This window comes from Thunnus thynnus, chromosome 11 (genome assembly GCF_963924715.1).
Source record: "Thunnus thynnus chromosome 11, fThuThy2.1, whole genome shotgun sequence".
NCBI classification, from domain to species: Eukaryota; Metazoa; Chordata; class Actinopteri; order Scombriformes; family Scombridae; genus Thunnus; species Thunnus thynnus.
Genome location: NC_089527.1, coordinates 32,825,116 through 32,843,381, shown reverse-complemented (window position 1 = coordinate 32,843,381; position 18,266 = coordinate 32,825,116). Strand labels below are relative to the sequence as shown.

The window sequence follows — 18,266 nt, the reverse complement described above, 5'->3', positions numbered from 1 at the left end:
TTTTATCAGAAGTTGGCGGTACAGGCTACGTCACACATGGCTTTAATAAACAGAGTGAACTGGAAACAAGCCATGGCCATCTACAAGACAAAAATAAAGAGAGGTCTTCAGAAATTTGTTTCAGTTGGGCAAGTTGTAATTGTTCTTTCATGTCAACTAGTATTGGCCATGTTACATATCTGCTGTTGTTACTACTATGCAGTATGGGAATATCCAGGACGACACTGACAATGGAAACAGCTGATGAGTCATGTGAGTTAAATGTTCGGTACGTCAGAACTTATTCGGAAAAGGTGTTTTTATCTCTCATTTAGTGCATTAAATCTTTTTTGAAAAAGGAAAAAACCACCTCAAGCAAGCGTAAAAACTTTTTTGCGAACTTGAGGAAGTTTTTTTTAAATTTTGCTGTTTCCATCAACCTTTTCTATTGCAATACTTCAAAATGGCATAAAAATACAGTGATGGAAACACGACTAGTGTGAGTGTCTTGAGCTGAGCTTCCTGCCTCTGCCAGTTACCTATTTTCACATCTAGCTGCACACTTGCTCCCCATCAGTCATTCTACCTCAGTACATAAAAGTGAATTTACACAGCATCTGACATAAAAAACGAAGTTACTGTGTGTGTGAACTAAATGAAATCATTAAAAATGAATTTTACCTCAATTTTTAATAACTATGGGCATTTATATACATTTGCAAGGGAGTTTTGCAAGTTGAAACTCATAATAACAATAACTCTGATATGATATAAAAGCTGTGTTCACCCTTTAGCCATGATAACTTTAAAGAGTAGTAAAACAAGTCAGTCATTAGGATTTATTGTCTCACTCTGTTACAAAGTGTTGGACTGACTGGCTGACAGATGTTAGCAAGCCTAGATTGACACAGATTGGCTGAACCTGACTTCTGGCCCCTGTCCTAACAGTATCAGTACTGGAAGGTAAAAGACAACAGGATGACAGTAATCTCTCAACAAATGCTAACTAATCCACTACCCCAGAAGAAGCTAGTAATCACTTTAGAGAATCCCTAGTGACACATATAGATTGCATAATGGATTAGTTTAAACTCCATCTGTTAACTCCTTTTACATGATTCAGTTACACAATAGAGATTTGAAGAAGTTGACAGTGATTCAATGGGAAAAGCTTATACATAAGCCCCTATGCTTCTAAAATATGTAACCTAATACTTTTAACATTTTTGCTAAAATATCTCAACTACTTGTGATGGATTGCCATGGCATTTTATGTAGACATTTGTAATGTATCCTAATGACTTTGGTGATCACCTGACTTTTCATCTAGCGCCATTATGAGGTTGAAATTTGTGGTTCTGAATAAAATGTTACAATTTGGTGCAGACATTCACTGAATCAAGACTGAACACACTTTTCATTGCATCACTTACATTATCAGTTCATTATAATCACATTTTTAATGAAAGTAGTACTGTATGTTGTCTTCTTTTGTATTACAGGTAGGCATGTTTTTGAAATCAACTCAGAGTAGGGTTTCAGGCCTGGAATTAAGTCAGTTTTAGGGCAAGGCCACTTTGGCTTTTGATAAATATACATTTACTGGGGCATTGCGGCCAAAATGTAGGGCTTCAAGGCCAAAACCAATGGTGCAATAACAATAAGAGATAATTACATTATATGGAGACAAAACAATATACAATAAACAATAAGTAGTCAGTGGATTGAAAAACAGTACTGTTCACTGACTTTTCTGCAAAATGCTGTCTGATTGATTTTTTTAATACATTTGAACAGTTCATTATATTAATTGTAATTGTTTTATTTTTATGATATCAAGTCTATAAATAGGCTAAGGGTGATCGAAATTAATCTGAACAAGTTTTAACACCCCTCTTTACAACCTTTAAACCAGTCCTATTCAGTCCAGCTATGAACTCCACCCATCTTTTCTCTTGTATGCAGTCCATTTTCTCCAGTGATGTTCATGAGCCCCTGCTTTAGTCTTTAAGTAGAATGTAAGTCTTCCCATTTCTTTTACGATGTCCAGCCACTGACCCAGTCCAGGAGGGTCACTATTCAACCAGCATCTTGTGATGGCCTTTTTACCCTTAAGTATCAGAATCTTGAAGAGATAGATGTCCTTCTTTTGAATTATGGCCTTGGGTATCAATCCCAGCTATACAATCCAGGGGTCCCTATGCATGTTATAGCCTAAAATCTCCACAATCTGAATAACCCTCTCCCAGAAATTTTGTATTTTTACACATGACCAGAAAATATGTGAGTGGTTGGCATTCATCTGTCTCCAACAATTCTGCTGTTCATGTGTGGTGTAATAAAGAAGCGAATTAGGTTCTTCTAACCAAATTCCCTCCATCTTTTGGAGCTAGTTGAAGTTTGTTGTGTTCAGTTCTCTCCACCTTACAAACATATTATCTATCTCTCTAGGTCTAAACCTGGTGGTCTGAGATGGCCAAATCAGAAGTTTGTTGTCTCCCGCCAATTTGAATTTTTTTGACCACCTCATTGCATATTTCCAGTGTTTCTTCTACAATGGAATTTTCTTCCTTTTCATCTGTATATTCTTTTCCACCTAGTCTGGTCTGAGGTGGGGACTGACCCAATTTTAACTCAATATCCTTCCATTTAGCTTGGCAATAGGCAATATATCTCATTTGGGCAGCATAATTATATTCTCTAAGATGTGGCAGTGCTAGGCCCCCGTTTTCATCATTAACTTGGAGTGTCTTGAATTTAACCCTTGGCCTGGCTCCTTCCCAGATAAACTGGGATATCTGTTTATCCCATGCTGTAAACTGAGATTCTGGGATTCTAACTGGTAATGATAATAAGAGGTATAGTAACCTTGGCAACATATTCATTTTCACCACTTCAATTCTTGAACTGAAGTCCAATACTAGGGTTGACCATTTTACCATATCCCTTTGTACCCTATCATTTGTTATATTGTGGTTTGTTTCATATATTTTGTTAACTTCCGGAGTGAATAGCACTCCCAAATATGTTACTGACTTTGCTTCCCACTTCAATATATATTTCTGTCTGATTGCTTTACTTGGTATTTAATTAAGAGAGAGTACCTGAGTTTTTGTGATGATGGTTGACATCTAACTGTAGTTATCCATGACTGTCATAAATTTGGGAAATATTGAGTTTGGATTTTGGAGATAGGAGACAATATCATCTGCAGAAATTCCTATTTTATGCTCCTCTTTTGCTATATTGATTCCTTTCAGCTCTTCATTTTGTCTAATAGCTTGATCTGGAGGCTCTATGAATATTGCAAAGACAGTGTGGGGCTAAGGCAGCAGTCCTGGCGAGTGCCTCTAAACAGTTTAAAACTGCCTGTTAGATGGCTATTGATCTTTAATCTGGCAGTTGGATTTCTATATAAAGACTGTATGCACCTAATGAATTTGTCATTAAAACCCCTCTAGCACTCTGTACAGAAAAGGCCAACTAAATGATCAAATACCTTTTCCACATTGAGGCTAACCAGAGCTGCATTTAAATGTTGTTTGTTAACCTGTTTTATAATATTTGGTTTGTCTGATGTTATCCTATGTTTGATGACCTTTTATAAACCCTGTCTGATCTTCATGTATCAAATCAGGCAGAAAGCGTTCAATTCTTTTTGAAATTACAGATATACACAATTTATAATCTACATTCAAAATAGAGATTGGACGATAGGATTCACAGAATTCTTAATTTTTGCCTCTCTTTTGGAATGACTGATATCACGGCCTCTTTCCATGATGGCGGTGCTACTGCTTTGTTGAGTGTCCAATTGAATGAGTCCAGTAATACAGGGGCAAGCTCTTTTTTAAAAATTTTATACCATTTATTTGGAAAACTGTCACTCCCTGGACATTTATTGTTTTTCAGTCTATTAATTGCTGTGTCCAGTTCTTCTTTTGTAATGGGGGCTGTTAATACATCGTTTTGCGTTTTTCCTATGGATAGTAGGTGTAATTATAACAAGAATTGTATAATATTATCTTCATCTACCATCTCAGGCTGTGGGTATAAGGTCTTGTAGTAATCTTTGAAGATTTTCTGAATTTGTCTGGTTCGTAGGCTGTTTTCTTTGTTAAAGGGTCTGTGATCTTGTGTATTGAATTTACAATTTGTTGTGCCCTAAGGCGTCTTGCTAAGACTTTTGTTGCCTTTGGGCCTGATTCATAAAAGGTTTGTTTTGTGAATCTCAATTTCTTTTCTAATTATGTATACACAACAGGAACCCAATGAAGAGTTTTAAGTATAGGAGTAATGTGAGATCGTTTATTTGACCTGGTGAGTAGTCTTGCGGCAGCATTTTGGATTGCCTGCAGATGCTCGAGGGCAGAGATACTAAGAGAGGTGCATAGTGCGTCGAAATAGTCAATGCAAAACGGCATGTATAAGCATTTCTAGTTCAACTGTTGAAACTACAGACATCAGTTTACAGATATTTCTCAAGTGGAAAAAACAAGATCTGGTCAGCTGCTTTACATGAGTGTCAAATGATGAGAATTGATAAAATATTACCCCTAAGTTACACCTACACCTTAATATTAAAAAAGGCCTTTGAAATAAAATGAAAGCCCAAAAACAAGGTTTAAGAGATTATATCATACGACATCCAAAAACTACCAAAGACAATATCTGGCAAAGGGAAACAATCTGGTAGAAACGCATATCGTCAAGGAAACATTCTTTGATACAACACCTGTACCAGTGACAGCTGTAGGTAAATGTGTGGCATGAGTGATGACTAATGTTATGCCACTTAAAAATTACACTAGATTGACAAAGGATGTCATGCTCATACAGCCTATGGTATGGTCATGACTGGCACATCACGCCTGAGGGAAGCAAGCTAACAGCTAGTGGCAATGAGCCCTGTGCATTCGCTTGAATTGGCCTGTTAGGTGAAACTATAGGTTCAGCTTTAAGTTACATACCCTTATTTTTAAACCTGATTGCCAAATTATGAGTACCCTTTACCCTTAAGTAGGAGAAATTAATTATTCAACCCCGTGTGCAGTTGACCACTCTGTTTTCAGTTTTCACAACACCGTAAACCCTCTTGCCTGCAGTTACAGGCTCATGTGACAGAATTTCAAACTCAGCAATTGGATTTTTCATGTTGAAGTGTACCATGAGAGTTGTAGTTAACCTAGAAATTTATCTCCAAAACCCCAAAACCCTCCTGCATCAGCACAACTGTAGCCACAACTACTACCCAGCCCAGCAATGTCAAGCTTAAAATCATTGGGTGCTACCACTGAGTGGTGGTATGTATGCTGTATAGCTACTGAGGCACAGTCCCAGCAGGGAAGTATGCTGCCTGACAGCATGAGCCTGTGAGCCTGGGGTCAGGGCAAAGAAAACCTGGAGTTACAGTCAAATCACCACATGCATTTGCAGATCTCTGCCAAGGCAGAAGTGTAGCAAAAATCACATGTAAAAAGAAGCCAATTGAGAGGCCCGCCTGAGTTGTAATTGATGATTTTGGCTGTGTCCGAAATCACTCACTCATTCACTACTCCCTACTCACTATCTAGGGAGTTCCATGTAGATGACTATATAGTGAATGCATCAGCAAATAAAAAAAACACTTTCGGACACTACTTGGGTCATCTTCTCTGAGCCGTGAATTACATCATTGCTGTCACACAATTAAAACGTGCCAGGTCAATGAAGGCTGGTGGACTATCAATAACAAATACTTGTGTCTCACTTATGTAAAAGGACCTGATATATTGAATAAATATAACGAAGTACATCATTAATACTGATGAGTCAATGCATAAGCAGCATTTTATTATATCAGTCACAGCCCAATTTTCTCCAAAATTTGTAATTTTGCTTTAGTATTTTAAGTAAATTTAGCTGGTAATACTTATATACTTTTACCTAAGTAGTTTAAATGCAGGAGTTTTACTTGTAATAAAGTATTTTACATCGTGGCATTGATACTTTTACTTGACATCGTGGCATTGATACTTTTACTTAAGTAAAGAATCTAAGTACTACTTCTTCAACACTACAGATCACAGAATCTGATGAGTCACCAAATACGGTATAGCAACAGCATATATTTTCTATGATAAATACATGATATTATAATGAGTGTACTTTCCCAAATTAATAAATACAAAGTATTTTGTGATCGTTTGTGTTGTGATGCGCTGCTCCCATGGCTGCTCTGCTCGCATTACACATATTTTTGCGCCACATCTCATGGATTTGTCTCGTGTCTGTCATCATAAGGAAAAACTAACATTATACTCCATCAAAAATCCTTCTTGATTATATTATTTATGAAACAGCTTTTAGATCTGTGGAGATGCCACCCAATATCAATCTGTCTTTCTTTGTTCTCAAGATCATTCAAATATTTTTGATTAGGACAAGAAACAGAATTAATGCTACTAGACGGAGAAAATTGAGACGTGCTGCTCTTGCTATGCTAGCAAGATGTTGTCAAATTGTAAGTATATAGATTAAGATGATGCTAGGCCTTTACATTTATATTTACAATAGATATATACATCATCTCTGAATTCCCAACATGAACAATTAACTCTCTCATAGTGTCACACTACACCCCCTCCTGGGGAAACATAGACATGGCACAATTTTGTTCACACATCACATACAGGAAACTATTACAACAGTGTGATTGTATTGTCACACAGCTTTTAGTCACAAATTTAATTTCATGACACTGTGTTATCAGTTCCAATATTTTTATTTACAGCGTGAACTACCATCTCAGTATTGTGCACTGAACAGCCAAGAAGTTCCTGTCTTGGCATTATACTTTGATGGCAAAAGTGACTGCAACCAGACTTACGTCCCTTCAGACCCACAGTAGCCCATCTTGTCCACATCCTCCGCTCACTATTTGACCACGGCTGGTGTCATGACCAGTTCTAGTGGTCCTCTTTTGGCTGGCAAGTGCAACTTCTTACTGTGTCATCTCAAGAGCATTTTGCATCCCATGTTCCACAATGAATGATACTTTCCACAGGGTTGCAGACAAAATAATTGGGCTCAAAAACAGGGTCATCTGCTTTCCAGCACCTGATGAGCTTCAAAGAACTGGCACTGGCTTTGAACGTCTAGCTGGATCTGCAGCATTCGCCAGGGTTGTGGGCAGCATTGATGGCTGTCATGTAAGAATCAAGCCCTTAAGTACAGATGCTCAGTGCTACTTCAACTGGAAGTTGTTTTATTCTGTTCAAATGCAAGCAGTGTGTGACCACCAGTGTCAGTTTCTGGACATATTTGTGGGTTACCCAGGCTCAGTCCATGATGCCAGAGTTCTTAAAAATAGCCCTTTGTATGTTTAGAGACTGTACCCACCTGAAGGCTATTGTATTCTAGAGGATGGTGGATATCCTTGTATGTCACAACCCATAGCACTTATAACAGCGTACAGGGAGCTGGTGAGAAGTGCTGTTGCAGCAAGGTTCAACAGACACCGTGCAAAGGCCCCTTCTGTCATTGAAAGGACATTTGGCATTATGAAGACCAGGTAGCGATCAATATTTTTCAAGGCTCTGGAAGTGCACCCTGTTTTTGCAGTGAGGGTCATTGCTTGTTGTGCCATTGCACAACTTCAGCCTCAGAGATGGGGACACACTTGAGCCCATGGAAGAGGCACTGGAGCCAGATGACAGAGGTGGTCAGCTTCAGCCAGACCTGCAGTGTGGGAAACAGCTGTGTGGGCGCATCGCTGCTGCTCTTTCAGCACCAACCGACAGCAACACTCCTCCAGCTCTTCATGACCATGACTATTATTAAGGAGACATGATAATGTCAAAAGTCAAAAATTCATTCACACAAGTTTTTCGGTTCAAGTTTCATTTCATGTAAATAGTTTAAATTGTTCTTGCTAATAGTGTTAATAGTTATTAACAATATAGCCTTTGATCTTTCCTGAAGAGATTAAAATAAATCGACTATCGATATTTTCTATAGTGCTTATGTGACGCTCCAAATTAATTTCACTACTAATGAATTAAAAAATTGTAGCCCATCTAGGTTTCACTGCTAATAGCAATTACTGTACAGAAGAAGGCTAACAGTTACCTAATGTTGGCGAGCATCGATAGCCAGGATTTGTTCCGTAATGGCGTAATGCATACACGTTAAATTCACAATTCAATACATGGCTAAGCAAGTGTTAACACAAACTTCAACATATCATCTAAAGTTAAATGGAAAATTACTTAGATTTGTACGACAGCTCTCTCTCCTCATGTCCATGCTCTTGTCTGTCCACCATTTTTCTCTCAGCACAATGTATGACGGTATACATTGACGTGCTACGGTAAGCGTATTGTATCATTTCCGGTTGCCGACTGTGTATACTGATAGCGTTGTTGCTGCTCTCATCTCAGTTGATTTTCCTATATATATCACATTACTGTTGATTAATATCTGCTGTATATTGAAACTTTCGCTAGTTTTACACAAGCACTCTCAGCGCTTTTCTCTTAACGACTTTTCTCGCTAATCGCACAAGTTGTTAGTCACTTTAGCTCTGCAGCTAGCACTAGCAGCTAACTCAAACTAAGCAGTTAGCGATGGCTTCTCTCTCTCCCTCTCGTTCTCCTGCTCTCTCTTGCTCGGTGTGCCAAATGTTCAGTTACTCCTCTGCCTCCTTTAGTGATAGTGATAAGTGTAATAAGTGTAGTCTATTTGCAGCACTGGAGGCAAGGCTTAGTGAATTGGAAGCGCGGCTCCGCACCATGGAAAAACAATCAGCTGCTAATATAGTTAGCCAGCCCCTAGTATCCGGTGCGGGCCGACCTAGCGTAGCTCCCACTCCCCCGGTAGCTCCCGAGCAGCCGGGAAGCCAGGGCGGCTGGGTGACTGTCCGAAGGAAGCATAGCCCTAAGCAGAAGCCCACGGTTCACCACCAACCAGTTCATGTTTCTAACAGGTTCTCCCCACTCAGCGACACACCCGCTGAGAAACAAACTCTGATTATTGGCAGCTCCATAGTCAGAAACGTGAAGTTAGCGACACCAGCAGCTATAGTTAAATGTATTCCTGGGGCCAGAGCGGGCGACATTGAGTCAAATTTAAAACTGCTGGCTAACAATAAGCGTAAATATGGTACGATCGTCATCCATGTCGGCGGCAACGACTCCCGATTACGCCAATCAGAAGTCACCAAAATTAATGTTGAGTCGGTGTGTACATTTGCTAAAACAATGTCGGACTCCGTAATTTTCTCTGGACCGCTGCCTAATCTGACCAGTGATGACATGTATAGCCGCATGTCACAATTCAACCGCTGGTTGTCGAGGTGGTGTCCAGCAAACGATGTGGGCTTCATAGATAATTGGCAGACTTTCTGGGGAAGACCTGGTCTGATTAGGAGAGACGGCATACATCCCACTTTGGATGGAGCTGCTCTGATATCCAGAAATATGGCCAAGTTTATTAGTAAACCAAAACCATGACAACCCAGAGTTGAGACCAGGAGGCAGAGCTGCAGTCCTACACGCTTCTCTGCGCTTCCATTAGAGCAGTTACCCACCCAAAACCACATAGAGACTGTGTCTGTCCCCCGACCACATAAATCAATTAAATCCAAAGTATATAAAAGAAGAGTCATTCATGAAAATCTAGTAAAAATTAAAACCACTGCTGCAATAGTACAACAAAATAAGTAAATGTGGACTCTTGAACATTAGATCTCTTTCATCTAAAGCAGTTTTAGTAAACGATTTAATTTCAGATCATCGTATTGATTTATTTTGTCTCACTGAAACCTGGCTGTGTCATGAAGAATATGTCAGCCTTAATGAATCCACTCCCCCCAGTCATATTAATACTCATATTCCTCGAGACACTGGCCGAGGAGGAGGAGTTGCAGCCATTTTCAACTCAAGCCTAATCATCAACCCTAGACCTAAATTTAATTATAACTCATTCGAAAGCCTTGTTCTTAGTCTCTCCCAGCCAACCTGGAAAACTTTACAGCCAGTTCTTTTTGTTATAGTGTACCGTCCTCCTGGCCCGTACTCTGAATTCCTATCTGAATTCTCAGAGTTTTTGTCGTATTTAGTCCTTAGTACAGATAAAGTAATTATAGTAGGTGATTTTAATATTCATGTGGACGTTGATAGTGACAGTCTCAGCACTGCATTTCTCTCATTATTAGACTCAATTGGCTTCTCTCAGTGTGTAAATAATCCCACTCACCGTCTTAACCACACCCTAGACCTTGTTCTAACTTATGGGATTGAAATTGAACATTTAATAATTTTTCCACAAAATCCTATTTTATCAGATCATTTTTTAATAACTTTTGAATTCCTATTACTGGATTACAAACCATTAGATAAAAATGTCCTCACTAGATGTCTATCTGATAGTGTTGTAGATAAATTTAAGGAAGCAATTCCGTCAATACTGAATTCACTGCCATGTCTCAATACTACAGAGGACTCTTATGTTAACTTTAGTCCCTCCCAAATTGATAATCTTATTGATAATGCTGCAGGCTCACTAAGACAAACACTCGACTCCATCGCCCCCTTAAAAAAGAAGATAATAAAACGTAAGAGGTTAGCTCCATGGTATAACTCCCAAACCCGCAAATTAAAGCAAACATCGCGAAAATTGGAAAGGATTTGGCGTTCCACCAAAGTAGAAGATTCTCGCTTAGTCTGGCAAGATAGTCTTAAAACATATAGGAAGGCCCTCTGTAATGCCAGAGCCGCCTATTACTCAGCATTAATAGAAGAGAATAAAAACTGCCCTAGGTTCCTTTTCAGCACTTTGGCCAGGCTGACAAAGAGTCATAACTCTACTGATCCATGTATTCCTATAGCTCTCAGTAGTAACGACTTTATGAGCTTCTTTAATGATAAAATTCTAACTATTAGAGACAAAATTAACCATCTCCTGCCCTCAACAGGCACCGTTCTCTCCCCAAACACAGGAACCTTGGTAACGGCAGTAAATCCTGAAATATATTTGGACTGTTTTTCTCCAGTAGACTTGTCTGAACTAACTTCAATGATTTGTTCAGCTAAACCATCAACCTGTCTCTTAGATCCCATCCCAACTAGGCTGCTTAAGGAAGCCTTACCCTTAGTGAGCACTTCTTTACTAGATATGATCAATCTGTCTTTAGTAACAGGCTATGTACCACAGTCCTTTAAAGTAGCTGTAATTAAACCTCTTCTTAAAAAGCCTACTCTTGATTCAGGTGTTTTAGCCAATTATAGACCTATATCTAACCTTCCATTTCTATCCAAGATCCTTGAGAAAGCAGTCTCTAATCAGTTATGTGACTTTCTACATAACAATAGTTTATTTGAGGATTTTCAGTCAGGATTTAGAGCGCATCATAGCACAGAAACAGCACTGGTGAAAGTCACAAATGACCTCCTAACTGCATCAGACAAAGGATTTGTCTCTATACTTGTCCTGTTAGATCTTAGTGCTGCATTTGACACAATTGACCATCAAATCCTTTTGCAGAGACTGGAACATTTAATTGGCATTAAAGGAACTGCATTAACCTGGTTTAAGTCCTATTTATCAGACCGATTTCAGTTTGTACATGTGAACGATGAATCCTCCGTGAAGGCAAAAGTTAGACACGGAGTTCCACAAGGTTCTGTACTTGGACCAATTCTATTCACCTTATATATGCTTCCTTTAGGTAATATTATTAGGAAACACTCCATAAATTTTCATTGTTACGCAGACGATACCCAATTATATTTATCAATGAAGCCAGATGAACCCAATCAGTTAAACAAACTCCAAACATGCCTTAACGACATAAAGACCTGGATGACCTGCAATTTTCTACTACTAAATTCAGATAAAACTGGAGTTATTGTGCTTGGCCCTAAACACCTTAGAAACAAATTATCTAATGATAAAGCTGCTCTGGATGGCATTACCCTGGCCTCCAGCACCACCGTAAGGAATCTGGGAGTTATCTTTGATCAGGATATGTCCTTTAACTCCCACATAAATCAAATTTCAAGGACTGCCTTTTTTCACTTACGTAATATCACAAAAATCAGGCACATCCTGTCCCTAAAAGATGCAGAAAAACTAGTTCACGCATTTGTTACTTCTAGGCTGGATTATTGCAATTCCTTATTATCAGGCTGCCCTAACAAGTCTCTAAAGACTCTCCAGGTGGTCCAGAACGCAGCTGCACGTGTATTGACTAAAACTAGAAAAAGAGATCACATTTCTCCCATTTTAGCTTCACTACATTGGCTTCCTGTAAAATCTAGAATAGAATTTAAAATCCTTCTCCTAACTTACAAAGCCCTTAATGGTCAGGCACCATCATATCTTGAAGAGCTCATAATACCGTATTATCCCACTAGAACACTGCGCTCCCAGTATGCAGGCTTACTGGTGGTCCCTACAGTCTTTAAAAGTAGAATGGGAGGCAGAGCCTTCAGCTATCAGGCTCCTCTTCTATGGAACCATCTACCGGATTCAGTCCGGGGCGCAGACACCCTCTCTATGTTTAAGAGTAGGCTTAAAACTTTCCTTTTTGATAAAGCTTATAGTTAGGGCCGACCAGGCTCGCCTTGGATCAGCCCTTAGTTATGCTGCTATAGGCCTAGACTACTGGGGGACTTCCCATGATGCACTGAGCTCCTCTCTCCTCCTCCTCCTCTCCATCTGTATGCATTCATGTAACATCAATGCATGTCACTAACTTTTCTTCTTCCCCGGAGTTTTTTGTGCTTTCTCATCTCACAGAAAAACCTGACTCCCGGGCCGAACCTTCGCGGTCCTTCACAGTCCTGATGGCATCCTTCCCTGGCTGTTGCTGCTTGTGCTTGTTGTTGTCGTTGTTTTTCTTCTGTCCCCCCTCCCCCTTTCCCTCTCTCTTTCTCTCTCTCAACCCAACCGGTCAAAGCAGATGGCCGCCCACCAAGAGCCGGGGTCTGCTTGAGGTTTCTACCCGTTAAAGGGGAGTTTTTCCTTACCGCTGTCGCCAAGTGCTTGCTCATGGGGGAACTGTTGGGTCTCTGTAAATTAAAGAGTACGGTCTTGACCTGCTCTATGTGAAAAGTGCCTTGAGATGACTTCTGTTGTGATATGGCGCTATATAAATAAAGATTGATTGATTGATTGATTGATATACATTGCTTGGTTAGTGACCATCGGCTGTACACTACTTTTCATGATGCATTGTGGGATACTTTGAGTCCACTACATAGGGTATAATAATTCCCAATATACACACAGCGCTACAAAATACAAAACATATCTATATCTCCATGAAGATTAAGGTCAGGGGGATGTTGTAATGTGGGTCTGTAAAGCCCATTGAGACATGTAATGGGCTAAACGAATGAACTTCACTTGATTGATTGTACAAGGCTTATCAGACTTGTTTTATCTGCACATGTGAGCGTGAACCTCTTTTGATGTAAGCTGTAAGTGTGTGCAATGTTTATGTCACGCCCATAGAGTTTAGGGTCACTCAAGGGGAGACATATTTTAGAAAATCATTTATTCTGCACTGTAAAATGTAATTAGTTGGCGTTACTCAAAAAAAATATGCAAACTCATTGCCTTAAACTAACTGAGTTAAGTAAACTTGATTAAGTTAAGTATATGTAACTTACTAAATATAAGTGTGCAGTACTTGTGAGAACTTGTTTATAATAAGTTTACTAAACTAAACTAAACATGATTATTTTGAGTTCACAGCTCTTGAATTAACTTGCTGGTTATGACTGCATTGGACTTAAAATAAGTAATTTATTGTAACTTTATTGTATTGAAATTAACTCGTCAATTCTGAGTCTTCAGTACTTAAAATAACTTTGTTATCATCTCTTAATTTGAAAGAAAAAAATACTGCGAAAAAGAATGTCATCTGCATTCAATTTATTTAAAACGTGTACAGAATTAACAGTATGCAGATTTTGTGCTCACAATTTTTGATGGATTATGTGCTGGTCACAGTATCCAAATATCCAACATATCACATTTCTTTTAACACGTTAATACCTGAATTCACAAGGCACTATTGTAAAAAAAATTGAAATGAAATGAAAATGTTTTCACGTCACTCTTGAACATTTCAAAATGCTAAAAGCAAACCTCTCTTCCTGTCATAAAAACATTAACAGTATGCAGACTTACTGTGAATCTTAACACGCACAATTTATGCTGGATTACAGGTATTTGCTGGCTAGATCATCCAACATATCACATTTCTTTTTAATCAACATTTTAACATCAGAATTCACAAGAAGGCATTATTGTAAAAGCACTCAACAGGTCTGAGTATCAATTGAACAATGAAATGATGATTATATTTTCACTTGACTCTTAAACAGTTCAAAATGCTGTTTATAAAAGCATCAAACGCCTCTTCTCTGTCATAAGAACATTAACGGTATGCCACATTATCCAACATATATTTCTTTTTACACAACATTTTAACACCTGAATTCACAAGAGGGCACTATATATACCACCAGCATAAAAGCACTGAACAGATTTGAAAATCAACTCAACAAATAAACTGCATCTAGGCAGCTCTTAAAATGTTCAAAATACTGTTTAGTTAAGGCATCTCTTCTCATGTCTCTGTCATAAGCAGTTCTTGAGTGCTACCTCACATCTGACTCCTCATTCGTCAAACAACATGTTTTTAACTGTTAACAGTTTTGGGGGGAGGGCTTTGTTTCCCAAACCAAGCATTACACTTTGAATGAATTTGAATGTGTTTCCAACACATTTTGGGTAATCGAGGTTCAAGGCATATGTGAGGCCAAATATGAGGCAAAATGCCTGTGGCAAGTCCCGAATTTTGTCCATCACAATACCTCCCTCAAGGACGATGGCTGTGGACACGGGCTGCTCAGGATCGTCTTCACTTAGGATGGTCAATACACCGACTGTGACATTGTCTATGGCCTCATCTTTCGTTGTCTCCTGCAAAGAAACAAACAATCAGCAAAACAATGTGTAGTCAGGAAGTATTTGGATAGTTAGACACTATGATCATTATAAACTATACACTAAGATCTGCGATGGAGAGACAAAAAATGAACAATAGAATAACAATCAATAGCTACAATAACACCCTCTAAATTTGAAATGAAGTGAAAGATAAGACAGTAAAGGAAGGCCTACATTAATGAATACAGGCAGAAATGTGAGGGACATATATCTTTGATGTCGGTATTACAAGTGAATATACTGCATTTTGTGCAAGTACTTACAAAACATGTCTTATAGAACTTGTTTGGGTCATCACCAAAGACGATGGGAAGGCCTTTGAGGACCACGGAGCGTCTTGCAGTTACATCCGATGACTTATAAGACAGAGACAGAAAACATCAATTAGAATAAAAAAAGTCAGACAAAGAATGAAAATGTTGGTCTGTAAGTGTATGTAGATGAGAGTAAGAACTTAAAACTTAAATTATTAAATTAATTTCTTACCAAGTTGGCCATTAACTCTTGAATCTTCAGTCCAGCAGCTCCCTTTTTTGACTGCAGGAGTTCAATGATCCGTGGAGTGTGCTTGTCAAGAGACTCAAAGAAACTGCTTTCAAGATGTTTGGTGGCAATTCTGCTAAACTCTGCAAAGACCTAAGAAAAAAAAAGTAGGGCAATGGGGTAGTGGGGGGGCAGTGAGAATACCAGTTAAGTATGGTAAAATCACACACCATACTATTTCATATAAAACTGAATGACATCAATAAATTCTCACTGTAAGAGCAAGAGTTCTTTACTTGAAAAGAACATGTTAACGCATAAACATTTACAAAGACTTATATCTTTGTGAATCTGCAGTGAATTTATTCTTTCTCAAGTTCAATTTTTATTTTGTTTATCTTATCAAACCTGCTTTCAAATATGCAGTCAAGAGTAAAAACTCCCAGTGACCATTCATGACAAAAATAACTTACCTCTCCCTCTGTAAACAGGGCTGGCCACCGTTCCACTATGTCCTGTACAGCAGGCTCCTTTTTCACGATCTCTTGCCGGCGTAGTGAGAATGTCTGGTCCATCAAGTTTGCCATGAGCAAGCCATTGTGTTGTTTTTTCTTCATTTCTTCCACGAGAACGAGTCTGGCACTTTCAAGGCCTTCTTCATTCTGTCATTAGTTTGAGCCTGTGTTAGACATAGTTAAAAAGAATAAAACAATTCAACTGTTAATACTTAATATTCAAGCATTCACAGTATTTTAGCCATCTCCTATATGACCAGGCTTTACAATGCTGTTGGTCAAATACAAGTGAAAACTATGACAAACACATTAGTCACAAAGACAGTTCTAAGGCTGACAGATATGTAGCTTATGAGTCTAACAGTGATCCTATTATCCTTAAAACATTACTGTTTGTCAGTCTTGATGTTAACTAGGTACTAATGGATTTAATTTCAGTTTCAATCTAAACACACACACACACACACACCTGGATTATTATTTTTTTGAAAGGTTATGTATTACGCGCCATACGAATTAATCACAAACTACATCAACCTCATGTAGGTGTTCCTGTCAGCTGCCAAAGTCACATATGAACAACTAAATCTACATTTTTTTGTGAATATGCTGGAAACTGTCTTAGCCGAGAGGGCTCTCTCCCTGCCTGTGTGTAACGTTACAAAGTCGGATAGACAGAGTTGAGACCGTGATGCTTGCGGACCTGGGCGCAAGCGCCTCGGTCCCGACCGCATCACTGTCGTGCTTAAATGGCGCTAAAGAACACCCACTCGAGTAATATTGCTTAAGTGAACATGACCCACCAGGCATGCACCCTCATGGTTTCACCTAAAAAAAAGCCTACGTTAGCGACAACAACAAAAGCACCTAATTTCACTGACGTTTTGGGATTTTACAACTTTATTCTACGTTTGACAGGGGGGGGGGACTACTTTTCAAACTGAAAATCACCACATCACACAAATGTAAGTTATAAATGTGTTTTGAGCACTAAGCACCACTATACTGTTGTTGGATATAAGCCATCAATATATTTTTTGGGTTGATTTAGAGGTCTGTAATTATTTGGTAGCACAAACTATAAATGCTAACGCTAGCGATTGCTAACGCTAGCTAATGCTAACCCCAAATGACGGATAAGACTACACAGAGACACACGTCCTAACATCGTACATGATAGATAATGTTATCCATCGCTCTATCGATTGTTTTCTGGTCGGTTTCATCGAAAACAAATGCATTGGCCGGGAGAACTGTTAGCGAAACAGCAGAAAATCGAACACACTTGCATAGTTCCCCTTTTAGTCAAGCATGGACTCACCATATCAATGTTCCAAGCAGCAGCAGAACGATAAATCCCAAAATTGAAATAATGGCCGTTGCAGCCGTGTCCAAGTCCAACGACATAGGCATACCGCGCCAAGAGGCAGGTGGTTGATGATCTGTGCAGTGCGCATGTGCAGCCGTTGAACCGTTAGAGAGGGGGGGGGGGGGGGGGGGGGGGGGGCTGTAGCACTTTGTGGCACTGCCAGCCCTGGTCGTTCAATAAAGTTGTACCAATAATGTTATGTAAAAGCAAGAAAAGAAATTAAGTAAAAAAAAAATAAATAAAAAAAAAAATAGAGGAGCATTTTCCTGTGTAAGTGTAAGGAGGTAGAAATAGGAAGTAACTTAACAAGAAAAAATACTTTAAGTGCCAACACTTCTAATATGTAGGGTGTTTAAGTATAAGAGTAAATGCACATAGTTACATGTAACTAAGTACATTAACTCATGAAAAGGCCTAAGTTGCCAGGACTTGTTTTTTCTAAATCAATACAACTCGAGCATACTGAGTTTGGAAGGTTTTTCAACTACAAAGTACAGGTAACTTATTCAAAATGAGTGTTAGCAACATGTTAATAAAAACTGAGTTTAGTACACTCAATACCTTTTATTAAAGCCAATGTTTAGATTTACAGTGTGAAAGAACAAATTGAAAACACAGTGTGAGTTGGCTGATCCTCCGTGGCTTTACTGATTCATACATTAACTGCCAACTGAACTTAGTTGGAGCAATACAACGACGATGTAAAACAGTAACAATGTAATATAAAAATCACATTATTACAATTTCAATATTTCAAAATACAGTAATCATGCATAAACTAGATATTTCCATTTCAAATCAATAGGCTAATAGAATCACAAAAAATATATATATACATAAAATAGGCTATTATATATAACAGCAAGCTATTAAAAATGATCAATTCTATATAAGAGCATTGAAAGTGCGATATCAGT

The 18,266-nt window shown here is 38.7% G+C and overlaps 2 protein-coding genes across 4 annotated transcripts; one reads left to right on the top strand and one right to left on the bottom strand.

Annotated features, from left to right (window-relative positions):
* Window positions 1–8,341: 8,341 nt before the first annotated feature.
* Window positions 8,342–9,674, top strand: LOC137193222 (uncharacterized). The gene has a single exon (XM_067604514.1). It carries the CDS (start codon window positions 8,586–8,588, stop codon window positions 9,468–9,470), a length of 885 nt encoding a protein of 294 aa, XP_067460615.1. The 5' UTR covers window positions 8,342–8,585; the 3' UTR covers window positions 9,471–9,674.
* A 4,208-nt stretch (window positions 9,675–13,882) lies between these two features.
* Window positions 13,883–17,935, bottom strand: LOC137193221 (uncharacterized). Of its 3 annotated transcripts, XM_067604512.1 has the most exons (6): window positions 17,302–17,935; window positions 16,728–16,808; window positions 15,939–16,010; window positions 15,469–15,618; window positions 15,246–15,338; window positions 13,883–14,955 (listed from the first exon to the last, which is right to left on the bottom strand). In XM_067604512.1, exons 2-6 carry the CDS (start codon window positions 16,788–16,790, stop codon window positions 14,650–14,652), a joined length of 684 nt encoding a protein of 227 aa, XP_067460613.1. In that variant the 5' UTR covers window positions 16,791–16,808; window positions 17,302–17,935; the 3' UTR covers window positions 13,883–14,649. The 3 variants fall into 3 exon arrangements, with proteins under 3 accessions (XP_067460613.1, XP_067460612.1, XP_067460614.1); XM_067604511.1 differs by lacking the exon at window positions 16,728–16,808 and having other exon boundaries at window positions 15,939–16,144; window positions 17,302–17,934; XM_067604513.1 differs by lacking the exon at window positions 16,728–16,808 and having other exon boundaries at window positions 15,939–15,992; window positions 17,302–17,933.
* Window positions 17,936–18,266: the final 331 nt, after the last annotated feature.

Excerpts from the sequence above, each read along its gene's own strand:
- LOC137193222 (XM_067604514.1), top strand. The coding sequence starts at position 8,586 with ATGGCTTCTCTCTCTCCCTCTCGTTCTCCTGCTCTCTCTTGCTCGGTG.
- LOC137193221 (XM_067604511.1), bottom strand. The coding sequence starts at position 16,082 with ATGAAGAAAAAACAACACAATGGCTTGCTCATGGCAAACTTGATGGAC. Across the intron at positions 15,619-15,938 it reads CCCTGTTTACAGAGGGAGAG|GTCTTTGCAGAGTTTAGCAG; the intron begins GTAAGTTATTTT and ends TTTTTTTCTTAG. Across the intron at positions 15,339-15,468 it reads AAGAGTTAATGGCCAACTTG|TCATCGGATGTAACTGCAAG; the intron begins GTAAGAAATTAA and ends CTGTCTTATAAG.